This window comes from Neodiprion fabricii, chromosome 4 (genome assembly GCF_021155785.1).
Source record: "Neodiprion fabricii isolate iyNeoFabr1 chromosome 4, iyNeoFabr1.1, whole genome shotgun sequence".
In the NCBI taxonomy this organism is placed as follows: Eukaryota; Metazoa; Arthropoda; class Insecta; order Hymenoptera; family Diprionidae; genus Neodiprion; species Neodiprion fabricii.
In genome coordinates this window covers 39,834,262-39,846,704 of record NC_060242.1, presented here as the reverse complement: position 1 = coordinate 39,846,704, position 12,443 = coordinate 39,834,262, and the positions used below count along the sequence as shown (strand labels likewise).

Genomic DNA, 12,443 nt, shown 5'->3' with positions numbered 1-12,443 from the left:
AAAATTCAAGTGCTTTCCCATGATAAACTAAGTGACAGGCGATCTTGAGTCCCAAGATCTGAGAAAAAAAAACTTACAACTGCAATCCTTTACTATATCGTGATCAACTTATTTGAGTCTCAAAAAAACGATATACCTAGTATACGTTCGCAAAAAATGTTCAAATCATAAAATACAGAATGTGGACGGACGTGCAGCGACGCGATCTACTTTTTGGACGGACTGTATCTTTCCCTACTCATGGTATTCATCACTAAAGCAGCGACAGCTGCAGCTGCTACTGGAAGGGGACAAAAGCGGTTATTCGCTTTCTGAGAAGGTACAATCCGTTCAGTACGTTAATCGTTCTGTGCCGCATAATGAATTATCGTTTGCATCACGCTGCCTTCGCAGTTCTACGGGAAAAAGTATGTTTCGTCCGCATTCCAGTTTTATGCTCAGAACAAATGAGTAGCCAACTCTCTTTTCAGACCTCGTTATAACATTCTATCATGTTGCATTCTGCATACATCTTTGGCTGGAGATGTATCGGCCGACCCCTATTCATAAATTGGTGACAATTGATTATTCCAAAATCCCGGCAGTGTTATGTAGCGTCCAGCGGTTTGCTATTAGTTCCCACAACGTACTAACAGTAACAGTGAGAACACGCCTGAATTTTTGGTTGCAAAAATATTTGTACATTTCCAGCAGTTTATATTATACAACTTCTGCGACTTCTACCGCTGAGGGCGATGAAGTCTCAGTGATGGTAATCACCCGGCTTTTGGAATTCTTCCATCACATCACAATTTTTAGTGCAGAAAAAATTATTACAATTGTTAACGGTCAAGTGACAATTTTTAACAAAAGTAAATAGAGCCTTTAAAGACTAAAACGAGTCCTAGTGTTTATAGGTTACACAAGTTCGGCTACATTTTGATTAGGTGTGTACGCAGGAGTTGCTGTAGGCAGTTTCTTTAGTAATTCACTGGGAGCGATATTTTGAACAGTAATAAGTTAAACATGTTAACAAGGAACTCTTGAGCTCCAATATAAATATATTTATATAAGTTGAACATAATGTGGGTATATTTGTAAATTAGAATCGTTTTGAAATTAGTAAAATCTAGTAGGAACGAAGAAAAGTGGAAGATATTCGATATGTTAGATTATTAAACGACTGCTGCAGTGTGATAAATTGAACTCTAAATTCATATATTTGACAAATTACGTTGAATTTTTATTAATGTTTGAGCAGTATGCACTTGTTTATTGTTCAGATTTCGATCTTTCGTAGGATGGAAGTGGTGGCCCTGAAAAGGGCCTGTTTTTGTTTGTATCAAAGAGTCAAATTATTTGGAGCTGGTGTATTTGGTGACCGCCTTGGTACCTTCACTGACAGCGTGCTTGGCGAGTTCTCCAGGAAGTAGAAGTCTGACAGCAGTTTGAATCTCCCGAGAAGTTATCGTCGAGCGTTTGTTGTAGTGAGCGAGACGTGATGATTCGGCAGCAATGCGCTCGAAAATGTCGTTGACGAAGCTATTCATGATGCTCATAGCTTTGCTTGAAATACCAGTGTCGGGGTGGACCTGCTTCAAAACTTTGTAGATATAGATAGCATAACTCTCCTTCCTCTTGCGTTTCTTTTTTTTGTCGCCCTTCGAAATGTTCTTCTGTGCCTTTCCGGCCTTCTTCGCTGCCTTGCCACTTGCTTTAGGAGGCATCTTCAAAACCACGATAATCCAAGAAGCTGAATACGATGCGTACGACGAGTGCCCAGTCGTTGACGTAATTCTACTGTGTCGCTGAACTCCTGCGATTCCGGATTTATACTTCCACTAGCCGTCCGTGCGGGGTCTCGAACCGACCAATGAGCGATGCCGCATTGGTGACGCGCGCTGATTGGTCCGCGTCAGAATAGTCTGTTGGGTATAAATATGTAACTCTCCCAACGCCTAGTCATTCGTTCATCGACCGCACACCGGATAGTATCGTTACTCCTTACAAGTTTAAACTATATAACTTCATCGATATGTCTGGACGCGGAAAAGGAGGCAAAGTCAAGGGAAAGTCAAAGTCTCGTTCCAGCCGAGCTGGTCTACAATTTCCCGTTGGTCGTATTCACCGATTACTTCGCAAGGGAAATTATGCTGAGCGTGTTGGTGCTGGGGCACCGGTCTACCTTGCTGCAGTGATGGAATACTTGGCTGCTGAAGTCCTTGAATTGGCGGGTAACGCAGCTCGTGACAACAAGAAGACCAGAATCATCCCTCGACACTTGCAGTTGGCCATTCGCAATGACGAAGAATTGAACAAACTTCTCTCAGGTGTTACCATCGCTCAGGGAGGTGTCTTGCCCAACATTCAAGCTGTTCTTTTGCCGAAGAAAACCGAGAAGAAAGCTTAAATTTCGACAGTCATCCAAACTCACAATCGGCCCTTTTCAGGGCCACCAAATTTATTTACGTCAAAGAATGATTATCGACTCGCGCTAACATACTATTTACATCGTTTCATCCAAATTGATGTCGTTAGGTTTGCGATTCCGTAGGATGCATACGCATTTAACGGTAATCTTTAACCCGTACAACAAACTTATTGTTACATTTGCCAAGTTTCCGAAACTAATTGAATAAGCTACGTACGGTCAAAATCTAAATACAAACACTTCTACACATAAACTAATTTCGTTGGCTTTACAAAGCCTCTACACCGTTCCAAAGCCGATGCTTGTGTACATCAATGTGAGAGTACAATCGTGTTCCGATACATTTAGTCAGATACGAAATAAAGATTCAAATGCACCGATAAATACCAGAAAGTGAAAAATGCATTATTTTTCTGTAGCTATGACGGTATACATTTGGTAATTTTATTGACTCAGTTAATTCTACGTAACAGTTCAGCCTGAGGTGGAATTTCACGGCAAATTAACCGCAAGTACACGTTAAACGAAATATCCATGCAATGTCACCCAACCGTTACTTGGATTTACAAATTTTTATAAGACGGTGTAGGAGGACAAGAAGGAAAATGTCGGGAAACAATGATAATGCTGAGAGTTCTCGCATAACCGTAAAATGGAAGTTTTATACCTGAACGATATTTTATGCTGTTTTTCATGCAATTTTTTCTTGTCACAGCTACATCATTAGGGTCGTGATTTTCCATAACTGTTATATTACAAACATGTAGAGTGAAACTAAATCCGTAGATATATATATATACATATATATATATATATATATGATTAATAACCGTAATTTCGGTCGTAACAGATCAGAATCTTCTATCCATAGCGCCATGATTGGAAACCGTACGGAAAAATATTACCGCAGTTAGCATTAGTCAGTATCGGTCCATGATTGAGAGGGAAATAATCTGCCAATTTCTAGGTTATGTTGGTAGTACCTGCGCGCATAGAGAGACTGCCAAGATCGTGTCACGTTTTCGGGTAGATATTTTGATTTGCAATCACCAGGTTACGAATACAAAAAGAACCTCGTTGAGTGAACATCTTTCCTCTGTTAGTCTGTGTTTTGTGATTACACCGAAAGTGTTTTACTTCGAGTATAAAGAGGCATAGTATGATAGAATGTCGGTGAAAAAAATACAGAGGAAACCGAAGCACGTGTTGCCGAAAATCAAACGTTTCGTGCAGGAGTTCAAAAATAGAAAACCGCAGAAGAACGAAGTACAAAAGTCAGCGAAGAACAAAAAAACCTTGGTCATTGCTCATGAAATAAAATTTGCCAAACTACTTGCTGGTAATGACAAAAAAGTTAGAGACAAGGTGCTGAAGAACCTAAGAAAATGGTTAACTGTGCGATCCGAGAGCACCTTTGGTAAGAATTTATAAATATTTGCATTTTGAATGAACCTTTCTTCAAATCTCAAGGTCTCCAAAGATTTAGATTTGGTCGGGTAAAATTGTACTACCCCAACAGTTAATATTCAATATTTACAGCCTTCGAGGAACAAGATTTCATGAGGTTGTGGAAGGGCCTCTATTACTGCATGTGGATGTCGGATAAACCATTGATTCAAGAAGAGCTAGCAGAGTCGCTTAGTAAACTCGTACATTGTTTCAATAATAAAGATACTGCTCTGCTTTATATTAAATGTACCTTACTGTCTCTTGCAACTGAATGGTTTGGAATTGATCAGTACAGATTAGACAAATTCCAAATGGTAGGTTTCTTTGTAAGTGCAAAAAACGGTCCTGTCCATACCGATGTACAAGAGTTGTTATTCCTTTTGTTTTTCTTACAGTTGGTACGAAGAATCATTCGACAAACTTTTGAAATGTGTAAAAAGAAACTATGGAATCGGGATTGGGTTAACGGAGTTACAAAGATAATTGAAGATCTTTTAGTAAAATCAAAAGCTACCATAGGTTTTAGTTTGCATGTAACTGAATTGTACATGGAAGAATTGGCAAAGGTATGTAACGACTATGTGTGTTCTCTAAAATTGTCAAATATCTTGAAAAACTCTGAGGAATACGAAAATGAAAGTGTTCCAATGAAAGAAAGTGTTAGTGAACAATCCATATTGGTTTGTTGAGAAAGACTATTCATATTGGTGTCGACTTAGATTTATATTCATTCAATTTACGATCTGTGATGTCGATTCAAGTATCAATCCGATATATTTGATAGGTGAGCGGAGGCGATGTACCAGAAGATGTTGTCGTAGAATTTGTCAGGCCCTTTGCAGTGCACTTGGCAACTATGAACGACGAAAGAGAAATACGGCATGTCATGAAACACGTTTTTAGGTACCTAATTTTTCAATCCGATCCCGGCTTGGATTACATGGAAAAGTTCGAAGCTTGGAGACACGTATGTGTGCAGATATTGAATTTTGTTGGAATATGCCTATATGATATCGATGCATGTAGTTTTAATGGAATTTTCTTCCGCATTTAAACAATTAGGCAGGTTTTCCTGATGGAGACATTGAATCAATGCAAAAAGTAGAAGAAGATGAATCTGACGAAGATGAACCTGACGAAGATGATAACGAACAGAAAAGTGATTTTGATGATGATCATCAGATTGATAATATAGAGGAAAGACCATTGGATCCGCGAGCTGGAAGAGTCGATGTTGATTTACCACAATTACCAGTTAATGGTAAAGCCATTGCTGATATGGTTATGAACTACAGATTTCATCCGTCGTCTACAACAAAGTCTCGACGGCAAATAGTTAGGGTAGCTAAAGAGTAAGTAAATATGATTTTTCTCGTTAGTATTTTTCTAGGAGAAATTTTTTATGAATTATGTACATATCTTATTACTTCCCTAAACGATATTTTTTTATGTAATGTTAAAAATTTGTCATCCCATTTTGGACTCACCTTATTTTAAAATATGAAAATAAACCTGAATATGATAATTAGCATTAAAATAAATAATTTGCACTCTTATAGGTATAATGAGTTGTCTGAAGGCAACATGCCATTAGGTATTAAGAAAGTGAAAATTCACGAGGGTTCCAAATCTGAAACTAGTTCAAAGAGTGCAGCATGGAGATTATTGAAGTTTGAACAAAAACTTTATTCTGATACTATCAGACGTAAACGTAAGAAAAAAACTAGCGAAGTGATAGAAGAGGATCCAAATTCCGAGCAAGATTCTGATTTCGAAATCAAAAAAATAAAGTCTGAAAATGCTACCAAGGCGAAGAAACGAAATGCAAAAAAGAGCACATCAGTGGAGCACATATCAGAGTATGAAAGTGTCGAAGCTAACCCTCGCAAAGTAAAGTCAAATGCAGTAGAATCTTCTAAAAAAAGGAAAAGAAGTGCAAAGATAAGAGATGACGGAGATGTAACCACAATTACTGACACTCCAAAAAAGAAAAAGTTGAAAGGGGTAAACAAACCATCTCTGCAAAATGGTGACTCGTCCGATGCAAATAAGAGTATTCAAAACGCGAGTAAAATTACCAAACACAAGCCGCTTAAGGATGAATGCAAATTATCCAATCCCGAGCCTTCTACGCTAATAAAGAAATCTCTTATCAAGAATGGATTAAAGAAAGTAAAGAGATACAGTTGTGAGGGGAATTGGAGCGTTTCAGCGGATATTAGTTCAACGTCACCGTCAATATCAAATCTTCGTGTTCCAACTACTAGTTTACAGGATAATTCAAAATCAGTCAAAAAGTCACAACCGAACAGGGCATTATCCTGGTTGACACCAGTGAGGAAAAAGGAGTCAATAAAACAGTCTGTAAGTTTGCTTCATAAGAACGAAATAAATCGCGTGTTTCATCCGATTCCGAAATAATATTGTGAAGTCTTATCATTGTTTTTGTTATTAAATTACAGAGCACACGGATTTCCACCAATAATGCAACCAGTTTCACCACACCAGGAACACAAGCAATCAAAAATCTTTCGTCGTCCTCTTCCAAAAAGAAAGTGAAAATAGATCTTCAGAAAAATACAGCTCAGCACACGTCGGATTATAGGCTTCAGTTGAAAAAAAGCCCTGCCATACCTTTTGACGCCAACCGAAAGCCTTCTGTGGGCGTACTCAAACCCAGTCCGATACAAAGTCCAGTAAATCCATTTTATAAACAGAATTTTAAATAGGTATTTCAATTCTATACTTACTACAATTTGCTGAATAATTGTTGCTTTCTTCTTTTTTTTTGTGGGATTATGGAGAGGCAGTTGTGATCGAATTTGTGTTACACTTTTGATTTTAAAATCAGATATGTACATACATCCAGTGCACAGAAACATGATTTTAATTGAATGAAAATTGAATTACACTAAATCCATTTGACTTGTGACTATACATGTCACAATTACACATTGTTGCTACCATTCATGAAAGTAAGTTTATTAAATATTGAAATATTAATCAGCTACAGGCATATGAAACGAAAAACATGTAACACATGTATAACTAACATCAACGTACTCATCATTGATAAGTGTGTTTGAGAATCAGTGATAGTACGCATTTGTTGAACATTTCTTCTTCTATTGAAGAAAATAAATATCGATTAAAAACAGATTACTATTTATCATTTATCCTTAACTAACGATAAAACTATTCATTCATATTGAGCAGACCTAATTTATTCGATTGCTGATTTTGTTTTGGACAATGTCCGAGTTTCAAAACGAAAAGTGACATCGATCAATGGTATACCATTGGATTCTTAGAATGCTGAATTCATCTAATAACGATCAGCTTTTGTGTTAGATTCATGAAATGAAAAGAAAGTATCACTCCACATGAATTGTAAGAACAAAGTTTTTCTGTTACAATGAAAAATATACTAGACAGATGCTTCTCGATGATGATATTTTCAACTGGCAAAAGTTTTTAGTATATGAACACGAAGTTTCATTATCACAGGATTTGAAACCAAAATGAATTTCAACGTTCTTCATTTTGCTACAGAGAATTCTAAGAGTCGGCTGATACACATTTAAATAATTACTAATCTTAAGCATGTTTTTTCCCTTTACGTTCTATTTCCGTATACAGTAAAACTGAAATGTATTTCTTGAATCGAAAGTGCAGAGAGTGTTGCTTTGAATAGTTTTGGGTCTGTATTATCGAACTTTGTACGTCACTTCTGTTGCTAAAGAAGATATTGCCTTAAACGCCATTAGAATCTAAACGAATTTACCCTTTCAGGTTGGTACACACTTAGGATTAGTATAATTGCATGAACATTTGGCTCATCTCTTACTAACACCGATAAAAGTAATTTCTGTCTATTTTGAATGACGAATATACAATTAACAGGATACATTTATGTAGCTAAAGATACATGAGCATTCTTATATATTTTTTTCATACATACACATTGTAGTTGTTATACCATTCAATCCAGCTAACTGCTTAGATATTTATATGTATGGTGGTGCTAATTTACAAACAGTACAAGATACCTATTAGAGATTTTACTATTAATACATAGTGCAACCTATCCTGGTCCCAACACTTAAATTCATCACTATCACTCAATAGATTTAATGAAATAATTTATGAATCGCACTTGAAAAACATTTACTCGTTAACTTTTATTTACTCAAGTTATTGCTGGAAAAATATTACGCTGTTTTTCTATGAGGGAAAAAAAAAAAACTCATTTCAAACACGCAAGAACCCAATTTTACGCAATCCATTGAACCTGTTGAGCTAATAGAGAAGTGTCGTCGACCATAGTTGCTTCTTTGGCACGTGAATTCACTTTTCCTTATTTTACGAGATATGCTACAACTACGGAAAAAATATATTCTCTGTCCGAACTTCCAATACATATATTTTAGAATACTGAACTCGCTCAAGGTACAATTAACACTTGGTTAATCTTATGTACAGCTGTATTTTATCACTAGATCTTCGAAGTACAACCCATCGCCAAAATTTTTATGACAAATCAAATAAAAAATTTCAGGATTATCTGATAATTATAATTGCAAACAATATTGATGGATAATCGTGACAGATGAATAAATATGAGTTACATTTCATGTTCACGATTATAATTGTGTAATTCATCTATTTCAAGTGACTGCACATGTTCGTTTGGTTTTTTAACGAAGATCTGATTGAGTTTTCCATGTTGCTAAGTGTTAATTGTATTTTGTCCGAGCGTCAATCTAGAGACGTTGTATTTGGATGCTTAAAATAGTGTGTGTGTATATATATGTATATGTATATAAGGTATAGGTATATTGAATAAAATTTTACTATAAGCTATTCTTTAAAATGTAAATACACTCTGTGCATCGAAATTCAAACAGGATATGAGGCTATAACTGCGCATAAAATAACAGGTCAACAAGGCTCGCGAACCATCTTAAATTTATATTACATATTACACAACTAATTAGATTGAGCTGCGTATATCAATGGCCAAAATAATAGTGCAACAATGAGTGCTTGAAAACGCAAATTATTTGGCATTGTTTGCGATTATTACCGACTTCTAGTACTGATATCATCTTGAATATAACAAGATGGGTTAAATTTTGGTATGTACTCAATCAATTGTGAGAAATACGTGTATTTGAATAATTGTAAGCGAATAGATGACACCGATTACTAAATTTACAACATGTTTCTGAATTGCAATAATTGTTCATAGAATTGCACATAATGCTAGTAAGCACCCTTTTTTCATTGCTGGATAGAATTAAATCATATCCTGAATAGGTTTGATTAAAACGACTGCAATCAACGAATGGCGATATTATACTTAACGTCACACTGTGAGTTGAATACTAAATGATGAATGAGAGAAGAAAAAAAATTTTTCAGTTATATTACTTCTACTACTAGTATAAAAGTTTAAGGGCACGTTCAAGTTTTCGGGTAGGTATGAAAATTAAAAATCAACTTCCAATGTGTACGAAATACCAAGCAATTTTCTTATTCGTATATTATGCAGTCATGCTGATATCACTCCATGTAAAAAAATCTCAGTAAAACTCAAGAAAACTCAAAGGATTTTTCAGAAAATATATAACTGTTGTATTAAAAAATACTAATTCTCAACACCGTTGAAGATAAATATCTTCCGCAGTAGGTGTACATCGAATGTACTAAAATATATTAATTTATCAAGTTGTCAAAATTTTTAAACTGCTTCAAATGCCATTGGTTAAAAAAATACCATTTTGTAGAGCCATTCAAATGTTTGCATATTATTCCATTGTAGTTAAACATCACATGCGTTTACGAATTTTCTCACATCTCGTTACTCTTTCTTAGAAGGTGAAATGTAGTGCCTGCTAACAATTAAAACATTTCAAGCTAATTGAATAGTGAGAAAGTTCAGGAGACAGCACATGATTTAAAAAAATTTATAGTGCTATTTACTTGCCTCTGTATTCACCTGCGATGCATCATAGTGCAACATGGAATGTTGTGGCACCAGGTTTTCCACAGTTGATAAAAAACAATTCAGCTTACAATGGTATTATACCCAAATACGTTTTCTTAACTTTGAGTTTTCCAACGCCAATACCATCCCATTTCAATTTGATTGAAACCAGTGCTGAACAAGGAGAGGGCAACAAATAAAGCTGAATGTACTAAAGCCCATAGTTGAAATAACGGAGAAATAACGAGTAACAGAACCGTTGCACCTGTAAGCGATAAAAAATTCCGTTACACAACTAACAGTCATCCTTCGTAGATTCTTCGAATCATTATCAGGAAATTTTTGAAATTTATATCAGAATGAGCTACACTTCTCACCTGTTAGCAAACTCCAAAATCCAATAGCGGCTCTCAGAGGCAAGGAAGAAGCCATTGGCCACACTTTACCTGGAAAAGCTTTCCCTTTGGAGAATTCTTGAAGAATTGTTTCTTTTTGATGCCACCTCTTCTCCAGCCACTGTCGCAGCATCAAGTCATCTGTTGGGACATCGGTAGCAGGAATACGCTTGACGTGGAAATGGACCTCCTTGGGTAATTTTCCCCTCACTAGATCCACCTCTGATTGTGGTACATAGTCAGGATATGCTATTGTCAGATCGTAAACAGCATCAAGGTACTGAGCCTGGTGAAGATGACGTGCCAAGTAACTGAACCCGGTTGTTTTTGGATGCAACGTGTAGTGATATTTTGGCAAGCCATGTTTGGCCGCGTAGTTGTCGGACTTTTCTTTACTGTTTGGAGTTAAATCTGTTCCTTCAGGGAATATTAAAAGTTGACACCGCCTGCCTAGTGCCACTAAATAATCCAGTGAGTTTGACAAACGTCCTCGGTCTTCCTCCCAGTGCCGCGTTATGTAAAGGAAGCCATTCATCTGCATCACCCACCCTGTAATTGGTTTTTGTTTCATTTCCTTACCTAGTTATAATCTCTTTGCCATACAGTTCAAAGTGCTTACAATTCTATGAAACATAATGCAATTAAAATACACTAAACTGGTTTTACAAAAGACTCGCTGACGTGATTGGTAGAAGGACATTAACTGTTGCATTATCATAATGACAAATTAAAAAAATTGATTGTTCATACCTGGCCCTGGAATATGTCGAATGGGATCTTTGAGAATGAATTTCAATTTATGAGCAGCAACTTCTGGCATACATGCCTGGTACATTGCTGCCCATAAAAAATTCCAATCAACTCTGGTTCTATGGTTCATAACAAGAATGGCTGATTCATAGGGGGAAATGTGATCTCCCGATACCAGAATCTTTACACCGAACAACTCGAGTAATCCCTGAGTGAAGTATTTTTGTATTAATATTCAGAACTTTGTTTATTGCCTAATCTTTGATTTGATTTTTGATTGTCTTTGCGTAGACTTTGGTGTGATACTGTGAAGGAGTATTCTAAAGAGAACAAGTGCATGAAAACTTACCGTTGGATAAAGTTCCCAACATGAAAATAGCAAATCTGCACATTTTCGAAATCTTATAGGGCTCAGTAGTAATACAGGCAAAAGTGGGCATGCTATGAATAAAAATCCAGCGACGATGCTGCCGTACCACAAAGCACAGTAGAGTGCTCCGCGCAACAGCGCTCGCATTACAATTTACACACTTCTGTGGATGAAAAGAATATTTCTTAGTTGTAATTTTATTACTTTACGACAGCAAAAAGAAAGGCATTCTTATGAATACCACTATGGGTGATTATAATCTGGAAAAAGATTTATTTGATTATGAATAAAAAAGCAACGAACGGCTTCCATGTTTAATGATCTTCTAAACTGGGCTGATATGCTTCAGAAAAAAAAATCTTCCCACCACTTTTACAATGTTCACATTAAATGATGAAATAAATTTCTATATTAATTATGCAATGACTCTTTGTTTATAAATGAGATTACTGAGTTGTTTGAATTCGGCAGTTCGTACATCCAAAATTGAGCCACATTCTAAAAGTAGGAAAAGTAACGTTTTATTTTATCATACCACTTCTCACTGGCATCAGAACTTGACAACTAACTAATTCACTCTAGGAGTAGAGCCTTGATTTGGCTTCCCCCTAGAACTGTCAGAGGGGCTTCCCTCGACTCACCCCTTCGTGAAAGCACACTCATCCCCCTGCTCTACTCTTATCTGACATGCTAGTGGCTTCTGGGATGCTGTGTTGGACCATTATTGATCTGGAAATTACACATACAGGTACAAAACGAGTGCGTGTTAGGCGAAGAATAACTTACATTGAGAATGCCACAGAAAGAGTAGTTGTTCATATTGCACAAGAGACAAGAAGAAATTTACCCCATCCACTAGATTTTACTTACAAAGTTATAAAAAAAATCTTCTGCGATTGATAACTGCCTCGTTCTTCCTGAAACGTCAAAAGCACGGGATGACGAAAAAAAGACGTCTGTAGATTTTCTCTTCTTTCAGGCGTAAATTTCACCCAACCACTGATGAATTCTACACATTCAGTACATCCTTCATTATTATTCTGATAAGCTTAACGAATCTTAATAAACTCAATTAGTGAC

At 36.3% G+C, this 12,443-nt stretch overlaps 4 protein-coding genes across 8 annotated transcripts; 2 read left to right on the top strand and 2 right to left on the bottom strand.

Moving 5' to 3' along the window:
- Positions 1-113: 113 nt before the first annotated feature.
- LOC124179367 (histone H2B.3-like) lies at positions 114-1,773 on the bottom strand. Its single transcript, XM_046563657.1, has one exon. The coding sequence runs from the start codon at positions 1,704-1,706 to the stop codon at positions 1,335-1,337; it is 372 nt and encodes a 123-aa protein (XP_046419613.1). The 5' UTR covers positions 1,707-1,773; the 3' UTR covers positions 114-1,334.
- Positions 1,774-1,959: 186 nt separating this feature from the next.
- On the top strand, positions 1,960-3,303 carry LOC124179365 (histone H2A). The gene is made up of 2 exons (XM_046563656.1): positions 1,960-2,922; positions 3,261-3,303. Exon 1 carries the CDS (start codon positions 2,015-2,017, stop codon positions 2,387-2,389), a length of 375 nt encoding a protein of 124 aa, XP_046419612.1. The 5' UTR covers positions 1,960-2,014; the 3' UTR covers positions 2,390-2,922; positions 3,261-3,303.
- Positions 3,304-3,329: 26 nt separating this feature from the next.
- LOC124179355 (ribosomal RNA processing protein 1 homolog) lies at positions 3,330-7,266 on the top strand. Of its 3 annotated transcripts, none has more exons than XM_046563622.1 (8): positions 3,330-3,436; positions 3,534-3,827; positions 3,950-4,173; positions 4,255-4,425; positions 4,644-4,826; positions 4,922-5,211; positions 5,419-6,223; positions 6,322-7,266. In XM_046563622.1, exons 2-8 carry the CDS (start codon positions 3,578-3,580, stop codon positions 6,586-6,588), a joined length of 2,190 nt encoding a protein of 729 aa, XP_046419578.1. In that variant the 5' UTR covers positions 3,330-3,436; positions 3,534-3,577; the 3' UTR covers positions 6,589-7,266. The 3 variants fall into 3 exon arrangements, with proteins under 3 accessions (XP_046419578.1, XP_046419577.1, XP_046419576.1); XM_046563621.1 differs by having other exon boundaries at positions 3,514-3,827; XM_046563620.1 differs by having other exon boundaries at positions 3,330-3,827.
- LOC124179364 (lysocardiolipin acyltransferase 1-like) lies at positions 6,652-12,053 on the bottom strand. 3 transcript variants are annotated; one of them, XR_006870018.1, is made up of 6 exons: positions 11,899-12,053; positions 11,343-11,526; positions 10,994-11,201; positions 10,226-10,792; positions 9,849-10,113; positions 6,652-9,778 (listed from the first exon to the last, which is right to left on the bottom strand). XR_006870018.1 is itself a non-coding variant. In XM_046563654.1 (5 exons), the coding sequence occupies exons 2-5, from the start codon at positions 11,508-11,510 to the stop codon at positions 9,965-9,967; spliced, it is 1,092 nt and encodes a 363-aa protein (XP_046419610.1). In that variant the 5' UTR covers positions 11,511-11,526; positions 11,899-12,053; the 3' UTR covers positions 6,652-9,964. The 3 variants fall into 3 exon arrangements, 2 of the variants coding, with proteins under 2 accessions (XP_046419610.1, XP_046419611.1); XM_046563654.1 differs by having other exon boundaries at positions 6,652-10,113; XM_046563655.1 differs by lacking the exon at positions 11,899-12,053 and adding an exon at positions 11,814-11,888 and having other exon boundaries at positions 6,652-10,113.
- Positions 12,054-12,443: the final 390 nt, after the last annotated feature.